At 33.2% G+C, this 16,569-nt stretch overlaps 2 protein-coding genes across 2 annotated transcripts; both read right to left on the reverse strand.

Moving 5' to 3' along the window:
• Positions 1-764: 764 nt before the first annotated feature.
• On the reverse strand, positions 765-5,217 carry LOC104232179 (kinase-interacting protein 1-like). Its single transcript, XM_009785316.2, has 2 exons — positions 4,867-5,217; positions 765-3,585 (listed from the first exon to the last, which is right to left on the reverse strand). Exons 1-2 carry the CDS (start codon positions 4,958-4,960, stop codon positions 935-937), a joined length of 2,745 nt encoding a protein of 914 aa, XP_009783618.1. The 5' UTR covers positions 4,961-5,217; the 3' UTR covers positions 765-934.
• Positions 5,218-8,168: 2,951 nt separating this feature from the next.
• Positions 8,169-14,119, reverse strand: LOC104232180 (AP2-like ethylene-responsive transcription factor AIL6). The gene is made up of 9 exons (XM_009785317.2): positions 13,669-14,119; positions 12,534-12,999; positions 12,078-12,160; positions 10,484-10,492; positions 10,308-10,396; positions 9,654-9,727; positions 9,482-9,532; positions 9,278-9,354; positions 8,169-8,994 (listed from the first exon to the last, which is right to left on the reverse strand). The coding sequence occupies exons 1-9, from the start codon at positions 13,811-13,813 to the stop codon at positions 8,540-8,542; spliced, it is 1,449 nt and encodes a 482-aa protein (XP_009783619.1). The 5' UTR covers positions 13,814-14,119; the 3' UTR covers positions 8,169-8,539.
• Positions 14,120-16,569: the final 2,450 nt, after the last annotated feature.

Consider the following 16,569-nt stretch of genomic DNA (forward strand, 5'->3'; position numbering starts at 1 on the left):
TAGGTGCACATTGCTCAATATAATGAATTGATGAGCAATTGTTTGGACTAGAATAGACCCTCTTGCCAAAAATTGATATACGTCTACCACTTGAGAAGAACATGGGCTCAATCTTATTTCACAGGTCAGGGAGAGAAGGAAAATACTTGGTCAATTAGATCAGTTTAATTCAGTTCGGTATAATAAACTTTTGATATATATAGATAACCAAATCGATCAACGAACTGAAATTAGTTCCTTTCAATAAGTTCTTAAACTTTTTATTGTTGAGTAAAGTGCGCTTTTATCAGATAAGTCGGTGATAAAGCATAGGTCAATTTCGATATACTTTCCTTCAGATCGTCTACCTTTATGCTAATTTTTATTTTTTATGTGTTTAATGTCTTCGATTTATGTCGTTTTAAAATTAGTACTCCACAAATATTCAAGGCAAATTTGCAAGCCATTACAATTTTGGAGCCATAATCAAATCAGAAAAAAAATGCACTTTAACTAATTAAAATCACAAAGAATTATGAACAAATCCAATTGAATTCATCAACCTATATTCTAAATAAAGGTTGAAGGAAAGTTGGTAGTGTAAAAGAGACTGGAAGAACAAAAAAGAAGAAAAAGAAAAATGGTAATTGGTGTAGTCTCTGATAGTTTACAAAAATTTGAACGGCTACATACTTATTAAGAGGGTAGCTAGTAGACTGACTCTCAGTTTCAACTAAAAATTTTGATGCTGCAACCTTAGTTCACAGAACTAATGACATGCAACATAGGCAACTGAAGAAAGCTGCAGGAAATTTTTTTTTACCTTTTTACACCATCAATACAACATGACATACATACAATCTCGAAAAACTTCCCAAATATGAACAAACAAGAAAATGGGAAAGAATGAGACCAAAAATTAAATAAAAGTAAAGGGAAGATGAAAAAACAAGATCTACAAAGGTGTCCCTGCCCACAGGGCTTTCCTATTGTTTTGGAAGGTGGAAAAGACCGAACGCCTCTGCTTCTTTGGTTTAGTTCCAAAGATGAATGATCTTAAAGGAATTGATGATCCGCTAGTTGAGTTATTAGCTTGTTGTTGATTTCCAGCAGCAAGTCCAAACTCTTGCTCTAACTTTGTCACCGTCTTTTCAACATCTTCTTGAAGTGTAGTTATATGATCTACACCACTTTCTAGTTCCTCTCTTACCTTGTTGTTATCTTGTTTCATATTCAAGACTTCACCTTGGAACTTTGCAGCTTGATGACTACTAAATCTGATCTCATCTTCTTCAGCTCCTTCCTTTAATGCTTTTGTAATTTCCTCCTGAATACTGCACAACGATGAGGACCTACGTTTCATTTCATCTTTCAATGACACACTTTGTTCTAACCACACTGCTAGCTCATTTTGAATTTCCCTCATGTGTTTATATATAGGCCTGATTTCTGATTTCATATCTGTTTTGGTGTTGTTCTCTTCTGTCTCTTTGTCTCTTAGTTTTGATATTTCACTCTGTAAATCTTGGACTGTTGTCTTGAATTTTTGTATCTGATGAAATGTTGAACTGAATCTTAGCCAGAAGTCCAAGTTTCCGTCCATTATAGCATCAATATCCATCCGGAACTTTTCCTCAATAGGCGAGAGAGATGCATGTTGATCAACCATAATCATCTTTGCATTATCATTATGATTATCTTTGTCTTCTATTTCTTGAACATCCTTGGGCTCAGATGCTTGCTGATCTTCTTCCTTCAATTCTTTGCTTTCGTTAACATTTCCTTGTAGAAGGTCCAACTTCCCGCGTAGGTTATTTATCTCTTCATCCCTCTTTGCAACAGCACTTTTAAGTTCTCTCATCTGCAGTGTGACTTCGAATTCAGTGTCCCTATCTTTCTTCTCCTTGTCGCTAAGCTTCCTCTTGACTTCCTTATAATTCCTGAGAACCGTTGTATATTCTGCTAAGAGAGTCTTTTCCCTATCCTCCAACTGGCTTGACAGCAGCTGCTGCCAGTTAGGCTCGTCGCCCTTCTCCTCGTTTTCATGTGGTTGTATCTCATGAGCAGCATTTTCTGATTGAGTTGAGACTTTCTCATCAGCTTTTTCAACTTGAGATTCTATACCTTCCCCTTCTTTATTACTGACAATTGTGCTAGGAGATACTTCTTTTCTAACTTCTTTATCTTCTGTTTTCGGGGTACTTAAGTTCTTGGGAGCTTCACTTGCACTTTGTTGAACTTGCTGTTTTGCTGGATCTTCTTGAGACTTGATTTTAACAACGGATTCCTCTTCGTCTTGGAGCTCCTCATCTGGTTTCACACTATTCAATTTCTCAGCTAAATAGTCAAGACTCGTACGGGCTGTGTCAAAGTAAGTTTGAAAGCTACTGTTTTGATAAGCAACATCTTGGTTCAGGTTTCGGATACCATGCAACTTATCCTCCAATGCTACCATGCTGATTTTCAGATTGTGTTTATTATCCTCTGTAGGAGCTGCCTTATCCTCTTCCAAAATCTGAATTTGTGATTGGAGGTCATCGGCTTCTGATCTTAATCTGTCGATTAAAACAGTTTGAGCTGAAACTGCTGTTTCAAGGCTGACTACTTCATTCACAAGCTCGTCGATCTTCTCTGCCAGTTGTGTCACTGTTAGAGATGACATAGAGCTTGTATCGAATTGCTCCTTAATCTTTTCCTGCAATGACTCGATCTCCTTGCTTAATTCTTGGCTTAGGCTCTGAGATTCAGCTGTTGCTTTAGCAGTCTCATCTTTTTCAGGTGCCTTTGTTTCGTCGATCTGATCACCAATATACTTATGCTCGAGAGACTTCAGTTTCTTACTAGCATTTTCAATCTTTTCGAATTCCTTGCTTGCTTCTCTTGTTGATCTTTCTTGTTTCTCCTGGAGCTGAGCCAATGTTTCTTGACATGATTTTAGTGCTGCTTCAGCCATCAACGTACGGGCATCATTATCCTCAATAACCGGACCCTCACCAAATTCATCCTCAAGTTTACATATCTTTTGTTGCTTTTCCATGATTTGGCTTTCAATTCCCTTATACTTTGCTAGACCACTTTCATATGAACTCTTTACAAACTCTTTCACAGTTTGCAAAGCCAAAATATCCTTTTGAAGCTTGTCGATTTCTTCAAGAGCTTCACTCTTGGTTAAACCTGATTTTGGGACATTTTTACTTGCATCTTCTTTTTTGGATGATTTCTTGCCTTGTAATTTCTTTGAAGCTGTTGTTATTAGACCTTTCAACTGTTTTATTGGAGCCTTTGGAACCTTAGGTACATTTGATCCACTTGATGTTGGAATTTGTGAGGAACTCAATGGTATTTTCGGGGCGCCATATTCGTCCTCCTCCTCCATTGCTAGTTGAATTTGTTCAGGGAAAACAGCAGCAATGGTGGTGTTAGCAGCCTGTAATTCCTTTGATAAATGGTCATATCGTTCAGCCAAAGCGCGATAAGCACGATATGATTCTTCCACAAAGTTGATCAGCTCTGGCCTTTTCTTGTAGTACATTTCTGCCCTTTTTGCAAATGAATCTCCATCCTCTTCAATGAGCTTAACCACACTTTCCACCTTCTCTTGCATATCTATTTATGCCATATAAATATATCAGACTTGTTTTTCATACTCAACAGGAGAAACACTTGTATATAAGCAAGAGAAATATAACAAACTAAATAAGCAAGAGAGGGAAGGCCTGCGTACACACTATTCTCCCCAGACCTCACTTGTGAGATTTTACTGGATCGTTGTTGTTGTTGAAATAAGCAAGAGAGGACATATCAAACTTTGCACATGAACAATGTAGTAGAGGGCACACAAGAGACAAATATACACTTACTCCACCTTCTCCTAAAGGGGATGCAATATAGTTTTCATAATTATTTATCTTAGGGGATTTCTTCCGGGTTTGAAATTGAGTGAAAGTGGAACAAGACATGCATCACTATATAAGAAAAGAGGAAATTGGACATTTATTGCATAATACTTCCTCCGTCTATTTTTACTTGTCTGACTTGGCACATTCCTTAAGAAGCAATTAATAGAATTATAATTTTACTATATCACCCCTAATTATAATATGTTGAGAAATAAATTGAAAATGATTAGTATTACTTAATAATAAGGGTAAAATAGGTATAAAATAGTAAATTATTCTTCTTTTCTCAAAATGGATAAATAAAGTTGATATCCTTTTTAGTATAATGGACAAGTAAAAGTGCATGAAGTGAGTATTAATTTCACCAAATTTTAGTATTAGGTAACTATTTCCGGTTAAAAGATCTTAGCCTTATTGTGGGCTGAAATCCAAGCATAGTACATAAAGACACATGTATGATATTCTCTCCTTTTTTGTGGTTCTTTTTATTGTGGTGGTGTTCGAGCCAATAATTTTATGTGCATATCGACTGTACTATTGAGAACATGTTACCTCCTACCAATACAAATATTAGATAACTTTACTCCTCAAGGATTAGATAGACACAAAGAAGGGGTATTTACTTTTAGCCCGCGCCATAAACTATTTATATCTGGAGCCGAAAAAGTGTATAAAATTTGTATAAGTTTTTGTATATAACATACAGTTTGTGTATATATATATACAAAAAATATATAAGTTTTATACATTTTTTTGACTATTATTTTTTCGACTATACAATGTAATTTTTCCTAGAAAGAAATCACCATTTTTTCTCTCGACTGAGTTTGAACCTTGATCTCCTATCATATTTGACCTTTGTACTCATCACCAAATGCTATTGCATACTCTAGAATATTTTCAACCTCCCCAATATTTTTGATTTTGTGGTATCCAAAAAATTATTATAATGCATTTTCCTTGATTTTTTTCATGTAAATATTTGTACCTTGAAGGCTCTGTTCAAGCCATTTGGATTGCTTGGTCCTAATGTGGCTAGCTGCCCACCATGAATATGCATTACTTGCAGCTCTTTGTAACATCTTGTTTAATTCTTGATCCTTCCTCTTTTCCACAAATAAAACAACAATAGCTTAAGAAGAGGAAGAATAATTTAAAAACAGAGAAATAAAAAATGGAAATGAGAACAAAAAAACTCAAAATTTCATCTTGTCAATTCTTGATCCTTCCATTCTTTATCCACAAAAGAACCAATATCTAAAGAAGAGGAAGAGTTTCAAACAGGAGAAAAACAATTAAAAACTCAAAGTTGAAACCAAAAAAAATCAAGATTTCTTGTTGGAAACTTCAATTAGAAATGACAAAATTTGGAATAATTGTGAAAAGGGTTCTCCATCCTTCCCTTATGCTTAATTATGAGTTTAAGGTTGAGAGCTCATTTCGCATAGCCAAAGTCATAGCCTGCCAATTTGCAAATAACGTGGCATACATTGGTCCTAAACAACTTGTCATTTTAACAAAGAAGAAAGAATAAGAAAAAAAAGAAGGAATTATTTTGGAAAAAAAGGTTTTTAATTGTTGACATTCATTTAACCTTGTTCTCAATCAGAAATTACTCCATTCGTATTAAAAAGAATGAACCTATTACTATATATATCTTGATACATATCGTTGAACTTGTAGTACCTTTGGCCATTTTTTTTTTTTTTGTGGTAGTTGACCCCAAGAATATATTTAATAGGTTTACTAGGTTTTATTAGGAAAAATTAAAAGCTACAAAAAAGAATCACATTTTTAGGATGCACTAGTCTTGTTTTATTTGCAAAAAAGAAAAGAAAGAAAAAAAAAATTAACAAAGAATATGTTTCATTTAATTTTGGTAAACTAGTAAATTTGTTATTCTTTAGTGATTTTTATATTTTCCTAGAAATGGTTAATTAGCATATTATTTTGGTATTTTTATTTATCTTTTTTAAAAAGCGAAAGAAAATCTTCAAAAAAGATAAGAGTTGTGGAGGGGGGGGGGGCAGCTGTTTTTTTTTTTTCATTTTTAAAGAATTTTCAGTAATTATTCGTTGGACCAAAGCGTATTTTTTATAACTTTAGGGTTGGTTCCTAATATTTTATAATGGAAATTAGCTTAATTAGCACTAATCATAAAGTGGATATACATTTTAAAGAATTAAAACTTGGGGTTCAAATCCTTTAAAACAACTTGAAAAGTGATGCTGTTATGAAACGGCCCTTGAAACTACATAAAAAGTACTATAAGTTATAATAATAAATAATTTAAAATATTTAAAAAACTATTTGCAAAGAAATAATCAAAGAAAAACTTGTTGGACCTTTAAATAGTAACACATGCCGTTTTTTTGAAGCCGGGGGATAAAAGGAGGAAAATACACCACAAATCACAAAAAGAAAAACAAACGAAATCATAAAATTCGAAACCTTTTTGCATTATATTTGGAGATAATGACTAGTTTCGAATCTTGGTTCCAAATGAAATAGAAATTTTTGTTAATTATGATTTGGATTTCAAAAGCTCAAATTTATTTATAAAGACCAACATTTTCCAGTATTTAGAACAACTTCATACTATAACTTGTTACAAATAAACTAATGACAAGAGGATTCTGTAGCCAGGAATCATAAACTAATGGGACTTTTTTTTGTGTATATACAAGATTTTAAACTTATTTACCCGGTTTTGTCTAAGTTTTCATATTTACAAGAAGTGACAAACGTTTTTTTTTTTACAAAATACATTAAAATTCAGTCAAAGTCTACAATTTATCTACAACTTAAATAGACATTTTTGGTACAGAATCCGGTCAAAAACTACAATTTACATACAATTTATATACATTTTATTTATTCTTTTTCGAGTTTCAATCTGAAATTTCAACCAAAACCACCTCGAATCTTCACCAAATTGTCTCAAAATTGAGATATAAACTCCAACAGATATTCTCAATCATTTGCAACAACACCCAATCCAAACAAAAAATAATTTCGTAAAATTGATTTTCGAATTCAAACTTCGAAGCATTTTAATGGCTGTCATTGGAGTTTTTAACGTATTAACATAGTTTCCAATTCAATCTACTCGCTTCTAATTAATTCTATTTTGTTTATTGATTCAAAAAAGCTAAAAGAGTGATAACTATAATGATTCTCTTTATCAGAATTAATTTCTTTCTTATTTACTTCCTCGTTTTCATAGGATCTGAAGCAAGAATTTTACTAGGTACTAATGTTCTCAATTTTTTTCACTTTACACTAGTATTATTTCTTCAGTTATTCCTCATGAAGATATTAATATAAGAATACTAAGAGAGAGAGAGAGAAAAGGGGAATTCCCTACTCAATTTCTAATACAAAGGGATACTCATTAATACTAATTTGCATATAATTGGTAAATTGTATATCAACTTGTAATTAAGTTAAAACCTAAACAATGAAGGTAAATAAGTTTCAATGTAGTACATATAGGTAAAAATCCCTAAACACTAATTAGCAGAAGAAATGTAACTTTCCATTGCCCAATAGGTAGGCTATTAGATTGAGCTGAATTCAACTCAAATTTTTAGCTCTTCTTCTGACTCTACTCCCAGGAGAGATATGAGAGTAGTCTCTTTCCAATAAGTTAGCTAAGAGTTCCTAACCTGAAAGGACACCAGCAAGTGGATGGGATAAGAATCATTTTTTGGGCGATCAACCAACCCAACCCCAACACTGGCTCAGCTTAGAGCGAGTGACTGTTGTCTTAATCGGGCGCAATGCTCATCTTTCGCCATAAGGCGTGCTTTCGCACTACCTAATGATGATCAAATCACGATCATGGAGTCAAAGGAGAATTCTGCTATATAAAACTAAAAATAACCTAGGCGACTTGCTTTAAAGCGGGGCCTTCCTTTTTTGAATATGAAAAGAGACCAACAAGATGAAAGAAATGAGGCCTTTCCTTGTAGGAATAGCTTTCTAAACTATTTTAAATAATATGACACCACCAAGGCCTCCCAAAAGATTTTGACAGAATAAGATTCCAACGAACAAACAAAATGAGAGATCCAACTCGAGAACTTCCTACACCCATCTTAGTACCTCTCACCTAAGCAAGCAGAAAAAATAAATGTAACATTTTCTCGCGACAAATAAGAATAACATGGCCAATTCCAAAATATAAAGACTGTTATATATCATTTCTTTTCTTTTTTTGTCAATTTGATCCGCACAAAATTCAACAAAATAATATGCTGTACTAAGAGCAACTCGGGAAGATGAGGAAGCAACAAAAACAAAATTTTCCCACAAGAGTGCACTACGTACCCCCAAACCCTAATTAAGTACCTGTCAACATGCATCTACTACTGCAGCTGTTGAAGAAAAGATACTTTACAATATTTTCACCTTCTACCTATTAAGTAAAAAAACAAAAGCTATTCATCTTCAACTTTTCATGAAATTTTTCAGCCAATGCTAACACTTTAGCAAGTTAGAAATAGGGTCAGCTTAGAACGAATACATGACGGCAAAGAGGTTAATTTAAATTAGCCTAAAGGAATTTGCAGAGCACGCTACCCGAACTTATCCAAGTGAGAATCCACTGGGTCTGTTCTTGTTGTTGTTGCTATCCGAGCTTATCTTGCCTTGCAAGATCAATAGGACTGATGAGGCCAGATGAAGATCTCGGCCGGTGATTGCAGTAATGGCATTGCAGCTATCATATTAGTCATCGCACCAGAAGTATCAGAAGGACCGTCGTTGTTGGAGTACTGGAGGTGGGGGAAGAAGCTGTGATGGTAAAAGGGTTGGTTCGCATCGTATGGTACTCCACAAGGGATGGCGGAAACAGGGTTAATTGGCCCGAAATTGATGCTACTGCTGTTGACACTACTGCATTGAGTCTGCTGGTGGTAGTTATTGTTCAACGATGGTTTCTGCTCCGATTCGAGTGAGATCTTCAACCGCTTTGCTGCTCCGCCTATAGGGAGCGCGCTTTTCATAATGGCCTCGACATCATATCGATTCATTTCGAAATTGGTCACTGCATTCACTCCCCTGAATTTTATTGCTGCTATGTCATATGCTTCTGCTGCTTCCTCCTCAGTAGCTGCAATAATTCAGACAAAGTTAATTAAAATGTCATTTGAATAAAACAAGTCACCCTGAAAGAAGCGCAATCCGATACATAAAGCATCCAGCGTTCACGCAAGGTCCGGGGAGCGGCCACACCCCAAGGGGATGTGATGTAGGCAGCCTACCTGATGCAAGCATCAGTGGCTGATTCCACGGATTGAACCCTTGACTTATAGGTCACACGGAGACAACTTGACCGTTACTCCAAGGCTCCCCTTCAAAACAAGAAACAGTGCAATCAAGGAAATTGTAGTTACCAAATGTTCCTAAATACAGATCCTTGTTCCCTGCAACACGGCCAATTCTCGCTTGCCAACGACCTTGTTGGTGATGCCTGCAAAAGTTCGTCAACACAACTCATGAAACTGGAAGAATATTGATCTCACTCTATCTAGGACGCGATTAGATATTATATTCCAAGACGAATGAGCAGTACTTAATTGCTTCGATAAAATTCAAACCTTGTCACGCCCCGATAAATAGAAGCTCCTCTTGAGAAACCACTACTTTTCCTGATATTCACGGAAGAAATTTTTATGAGAATAATTGACAGCTAGAGAAAATTATTAAAGCAACATTATACCATAGAGAAGCAATATGATAATAATATGGAAAATGGTAAAGTTTGCACACCTTCTTAGGGAGGCAATGAATTCTTGCTTGGTCATGTTCTTCATATCCTCTAATTCTTTGGTATAATTGGAAACCTGAAAAAGATATCAGCCCAGTTGAACTTATTTTCACAGTTATGTTATGCATAATTCCATTCAACAATTGAACAGACTATAAGAACAATGGACTTTGACTTATATACACTCGGGTCGTTTGGTAGGTGGGTATATAAGAACAGTACTGAATAGACGGTATTAGTAATGTTGGGATTAGTTATGCTGAGATTATTTCTTGCTGACTGTTTGATTTGGTGTATTAAGGGCAGTTTTGTCTTTATACAAGCTTATCTATGTATTATTTCATAGTTTGCTATGTATAAGAAAATAGGGTGTATTAGTTATACATGGGTTGAAAAATACTACCAAAATAAGGGATTAATAGTACCAAAGCTAATATATGTATTATTTTCCTAATACATCCTACCAAATGTTCCCTGAAAGCATAAAGAACTTTTACACTAATAAATTAGTGTATCTTAACTTGTCGAAGCATGTAATATTCCTTTCCTCATTTTCCAAGTTATTAGTTCTACGAAATAGTTGTTTGTAATTATCTTTTAGGTAACTTGATAATATAAAAAATAAGGAAAATTGATAAAGATGCATAGTATATTACAGGAAAATTGGTGGTGGCTGTTGGACCCCAATATTTTAGAGCTGCTAAATCATAAGCTCTTGCTGCTTTGTCCTCCTTGTCATATCCACCTATCATATTCATATTATAGATTCCAAATGTTAATGATCTATATTTTGTGCTAAACTTTGAAAAGATGTAAAATTGAGACAACTTACCCAAGTACACTGTAGATGAAATCCAGAATTTTGAGTATGGCAAGAAATGAACCATGGCAATTAAAAGAAGAAGAAAAAAGGTGAGATAATAATCATTAGAAATCAACTGGCAATAAGTCAAGAATTTAGGGTATAAAAAGTGTAAAACACAGAAAAAACAGAAAAGAAAAGCAAGAGGCATGCTCATAGAAGCTTTAAACATTTGAATTTCTATATGTGGATGAGCAAGATAGTGACATGTCTTGCCCAGACCAAGAAAAAGGTAAACAAGTTGTTCCCACTATGTTTATAATTAACTATGTCTGGGGAATTTTCAATTTTGCACTTAAAATGACGGAAAAAAAATTAAGACGCGTTACTGCTTAAAATATTAATTAAATAATTACTTTTCTTAATACCATGTGAAATTACAAAAGCCAGTGAAGTACCAAGTAGGTTTAAGAAAATTACCAAATGCTAACATGTAGATGTCAAACTATTAGAGCTGTCAAATACACTATTTATAGGTCCACCTTAAATATATGATCAGCACTACATATTTACCTATATAAAGCCTACAGGTTTGTGAATCCATAACAAATGGTGGGCACTTCATTGAAATTCTCCGAGTTTAAAGATATGTACACAACATAAATGTTTTAATATTATCAATAGAATTTTTGTGATATGAGTTCGTATCTACTATTTATTGCAATTTTTGTGATCTTTTACACATAAATTTATGCTCCGCATCGAAAGTACTAGGTTCAGTTGAATTCGAAAATTATATAGTGCATCCGCAGCTAGCACTACCCTCCCCAAATCCCACTATGTGGGATTACACGGGGTATGTTGTGTTGTTGTTGTAGTAGATTGACAGTGTAAGATTTTTCTAATTACAACATCAAGATAATCAATGACCGAAAGGAAAAACACAGCAGGTAGTAATAGGAAAATACAAATTTAAATACTACTCCCTTCGTTTCAATTTATGTGAACCTATTTCCTTTTTAATTCGTACAAAAAAGAATGACATCTTTCCCTATTTGGAAACAATTTACTTTTATACAATGATTTATAGCCACATAAAATATATGTGTCTCACTTTACATCGAAGTTCAAAAGTCTTATCTCTTTTCTTAAACTCTGTGCTCAATCGGGTTTACATAAATTGAACGGAGGGAGTATAAATTTTCATTATAGGAGCCTAAATGGTCAAACTAAAGAGCGTCTTTGACCATGAAAGTAAAGAGAAAAAAGCAACAAAAAAAAAAGACAGAAGCAAAAGTTAAAAGCAATAGGAGGAATTAGAAGCTAGCTACAGTTCAGACTTCAGACTAGCTGAGTATGTGTACTCTGTGAGGAAGAGGTGTGATAATTTAGCTACCAGATAAAAAATAAGGTAAAGAAAATGAATAATTCCTGGAGAACATTGGTAAATAATGTCTACCAAGACTTAAATATAAATAGAAAAATCATTTAGCTAATATCTCATGATTTTAGCCACTTTATTGATTGATAAGGTCGCCCATTTCATTGCAAAATTTAGATGCGTAACAAGGTAAATTTTGTACGGCAAAAGGGGTAAATTTTTTACACGTCGAAAGAAATTTACCTTGACGCCCTTTTCTAGCTTGACCCTCTCTTCTACAGCTATTATCCCATAGATGCGCTTCGTACCTTCCTGTCCATCTATGTCTGCTTAAAAACAAATCAACTTTTAATATTTACCGCATAATTTTTACCAGCATCATTATCAATGTACAAAATAAATGCAGACACTTCTGTCCTAATGCAAATAGAGGCGGAGCAAGAATTTGAAATTATGAGTTCGGAATTTCAAATATTTTAAGTTATTAGGTTCTAAATTAATAATTTATATATATTTAATGAATTTTTGAATATAAATTAGTTTGGACCAAAATTACTGGATTTGACCGAAGATTTTATTCTCCCTCCGCCCTTGAACATTAGTGGCTGCTTCCAGACACAGCTCTAACCGTAACCTATAGATTATAGGGAAACAACTTTACCTCCCCACAAACGTTACTAATGTTAATGGAAAATTTACCTTGTTACACCTCTGTAAATGGAAGTCCTTTGACCAAAAGTATCAGTAATTTTCTTACAACCCTCAGAATCAACAGCAACAATAGCTTTTTCCGAGGTAGTAGTAGTAGTTTTAACAGCCAAAGACAAAGCACCAGTAGGACACTGTGAATAATCCAACTCGTTACTTGACTCAGTACCAAACTCAGTACCCATAACCTGTGAGTCATCAACTTCTGAACCCGAGTTAGCCGAAAATGTTTGGAAACCACCGTTGAAGTAACCGGCACCGGCGACTGAGCCACCGTGGTCATACATGTGAGTCAACGACGAATCTTGAGTCTCCGTCGTTTCGCCGCCGAGAAAATCCTCAAGCTTCGGCGGCGGTTGCTGGTTGTGTATTTGTGAATAAAAAATCAATGACTCATCATTTATAGTTTGTTTTTCACCTTCTGAATACATTACTTGAGATTTTTGGTTCGTCCACCCTACAAAAGAAAATGGTAACACATTAAGCTAAAAAAAATTCTTAGCTGGTTTTATAGTAGAAATGTTAAATGCAAGAATAATTAATGGAAACTAAAAAACAATATCATAGCTAAGCAAAGTGGCGTTTTTAATTTTTTGGGAAATTATTATTCTGTTAATAGAGTGATGAAAGATCTTTGACAAAAATAGCCAGTAACCGAATTAAGACCACACGGTTGCAATTATCTTGTCTTTTTCCTACTTTTAATTCCTCAGCATCCAAACAGAAATTCCGGAGAAGTACTTCATTCAAACTTCTATTTATGATTTCAACATATATTTTTTCTTGTCTTTTCTTTATCTTCAAAAATGTTTGACAGCTCTGAAAAATTGAAAGAAAACATGGTATGCACCACTAGGGAGTGAGGAAATATCGATCAAATCTTTTATCCTTAATCAAATGTCTTAGTTCGAGCGAAAAACTGACAATAAATTTTAAATACCAAATTTAAAGGGCAACTCGATTCACAAAGTTTTCGCCGGACAAACCGGACTACTAGGGTCTATTGTACGCATGCAATCTTAAACTGCGTTTCTGCAACAAGTATTTTCACGGCTCAAACCCTGCCCTCCACCTCACACAGCAGACCAGATTTATAAAGAAAAAAGGAAAAACATTGCATGTTTACCGTGGGGAAAGAAGTTATTATCAGCAAAATAGTAATGATTTGAGTCGGCAGATTGAAGCATATTAGAAGACTGAGAAGAAGAAGAGTTGAGCATTTCCATTGAAGACAAAGAAAAAGATAACCAGTTATTATTATCTGGAGCCATTTGAAAGCTTTTTAAGTTCACAAAAACCCCAATAAAAAGAACAAAAACTCCACTTATATAAAAAGTTCCAAGAAATATCAAATTATTTTGGATTTATGTATATATGTGTGTGGACACATTCTACTTCTTCTTTGACTAGAAGGGACAAAAGGGGTTGTGAAAAAGATTCAAAAGAAGTGATTAAAAAGCATGCAAAATAAAGAGAAGCAAAGCCAAAGAAATTAAAGCTGCAGTAGATGTGAACAACTAGCAATATTTAGTTAAGGACAAAAGTTAAGAGGTTTGAGAAAAATGGAGAAGATTAAAGATAGAAAGAGAATAGAGGAGATTAGAGCAGGTGGAGGTATATAATAGGAGGGAATAGCGGTTTCATTTACCACTATAACAAATTTTTTCAAGGGAAAGATTGTTTTAAAAAGAAAAAAGAAAAAAGAAAAAGGAGCTGGTAATTATCTTAATAATCTCATGGGGCTGTAGTTTAAGGGGTCGTTTAGTACGAGGGATAAAGGATAATTAAAATTATTTTAAAATTAAATTTAAAATGAATTATCTTACGTTTGTTTGGATTAAAATTATAGTATAATTAATTTTGAAATGAATTATTCTAGAATTATAGTATTATTTTTATTTTAATGAGATGATGAAATAATAATTCCGGAATAATTAATTCAGGATTAATTAATCCTGCAATAACTTTTTTTCCTAACCAAAGGACCCCTAAGAGTTTACTGTAATTTATACACTAGGGTAGTGTAAAATGTTAGAGTTTAAATTTTGTGTATCGACAATATATAAAGTTTTTACACCATCACATTAAGTTATATTACAAAAATAGCATAGCATAGGTAATATGATAACCTAAAAATAGAGTATAATCTGATATTATTAATTAAATCAAATATATGATGTAAATTTAAAATGATAATGTAAAATTTTTTATACGCCTAGTGCATGCGACTAAATACAAAACTTTATTATTTGTGCAATTTAAAAGATTATTTTAGATTCAATACTCTTTTTAAGTTACCATATCAAATTAGATAAGCACAGTTATATATTATCGTAAATTAACTTTTCTTATGATAATGTAATAACTATTTACACTGTTAATATATAGACAAACATAAACTAACATAATATAATGACAGGAATAGTAAAATAGGGGAGGAAGGGAGGCTGTGACTTTTTGCACTGCGCAGAAGAAAATATGTCTGAAACAAAGTCGCGAAAAAACCGGGCTGGTGGATAATATATATTTCATCGGGAAGTAAAATTCCAGGGTTAAAAAGGCTGGCAAAGTTTTTTTTTTCATTAGATATTTTGGAAAGGTTAATGTAACGTGAGGAAAAAAAAGCGGCAGTATTTCTTAATTACTTTTGAGGTTACGATTTTCTTTTTATAAAAGAAAATATAAAAGTTTCATGCCTCATTTTGAAAACACAAACCAAGTAACTAACGACCCGTTTGGCCATGAGTTTTATCAAAATAAATTTGGGATTTATTTGGCAAACTCATATTTTGCCATAAATTTTGCCCATATTTTGGCAAAATCTCAAATCCCAAAATCACCCCAATTGCTGACTTTGGGCCAAAATCCCAAAACTTATATACATGTTTTTCCAAAATAAGGCTGGGAAATATATTTTGAAAACGTATGTCCAAACACATTTTCATAAAAAGTAAAAAATTCATGTAATTAAACTCAATTTGCTTTGGATTGAAGCGTAATTATTGTTGTATCCTACTAGGGGTCGTTTGGTAGGATATATATATATATATATATATATATATATATATATATATATATATATATATATATATATATATATATATATTAGCTTTGATATTGTTAATCCCTCATTTGGTAATGTTTTCAAGCTATGTATAACTAATACTTTTATTAGTTATACCCTCTATTCAATACTATTCTTATACATAGTAAACCACAACATTAGCAATACCATAATTTTTAATATATGAATAAGCATGTATAAAGATAGAACTGCTCAACATATATAAGAAATAATACACCAAACCAAACAATCGATAAGTAATAATTTCAACCTAATTAATCCTTGCATAACTAATTTCATCATTACTAATCCCAATATTATTAATATATCCTATTCATTATTGTTTTATACCCCTACCAAACGATCCCTTATAGAATCTTGTTTAGCTAGTACGTTGACTCATGACTTATGCTTTCATATAGTTTTAGCCATTCAAATGCACAAAAAGTTTATAGCTATTCATCATTTTTCTATTTTTAGGAAATGAGAAGTGAATTTAAAATTCATGAAGGGTTTAAAATAAGTTGTGGACCTCAACTCGAAATATTGGAGGCGTTGAACTGTTGAAGTAGTGTTTGAACTCATCTCACATTTTTAACGTTTTTCCGATTCATTACGAAGTATGTCATCCTTCTTCTCACACTTGTCTTTCATGCCGATTGTCTTGCTCTCTCCTAAAATCCAAACTCCTAAACTTTAAGATAAAATATTCATTAAAAAATCTACGTAATAGCATTAATTAATTAAGAAGATTATTTGACTAAAAGATCGTTTATCTCTCCTCTTTAATCTATGCATAGGAAAATCTAGAAAATGTTAGAAAGACTTTTTATATATATATATATATAAAAAAAACTTCCTTCACTAGTCGTAATAGCACCAAACTCGACCAGCTAGGTAAACTACAATACCAAACCAAATGAAATTATAGGAAGAATAGTAAGGAATTATCTGAACTTTTAC

Source organism: Nicotiana sylvestris, chromosome 5 (genome assembly GCF_000393655.2).
Source record: "Nicotiana sylvestris chromosome 5, ASM39365v2, whole genome shotgun sequence".
In the NCBI taxonomy this organism is placed as follows: domain Eukaryota; kingdom Viridiplantae; phylum Streptophyta; class Magnoliopsida; order Solanales; family Solanaceae; genus Nicotiana; species Nicotiana sylvestris.

What these genes read in the sequence shown, in the direction of transcription:
- LOC104232180 (XM_009785317.2), bottom strand. Translation starts at nt 13,813, where the DNA reads ATGGCTCCAGATAATAATAACTGGTTATCTTTTTCTTTGTCTTCAATG. An exon ending in CAGCCACCACCAATTTTCCT is followed by an intron (nt 9,728 to 10,307) that starts GTAATATACTAT and finishes TATCTTTTTCAG; the next exon opens with GTTTCCAATTATACCAAAGA. An exon ending in TCTGTATTTAGGAACATTTG is followed by an intron (nt 8,995 to 9,277) that starts GTAACTACAATT and finishes GAATTATTGCAG; the next exon opens with CTACTGAGGAGGAAGCAGCA.
- LOC104232179 (XM_009785316.2), bottom strand. Translation starts at nt 4,960, where the DNA reads ATGTTACAAAGAGCTGCAAGTAATGCATATTCATGGTGGGCAGCTAGC. An exon ending in GCTTGAACAGAGCCTTCAAG is followed by an intron (nt 3,586 to 4,866) that starts GTACAAATATTT and finishes TGGCATAAATAG; the next exon opens with ATATGCAAGAGAAGGTGGAA.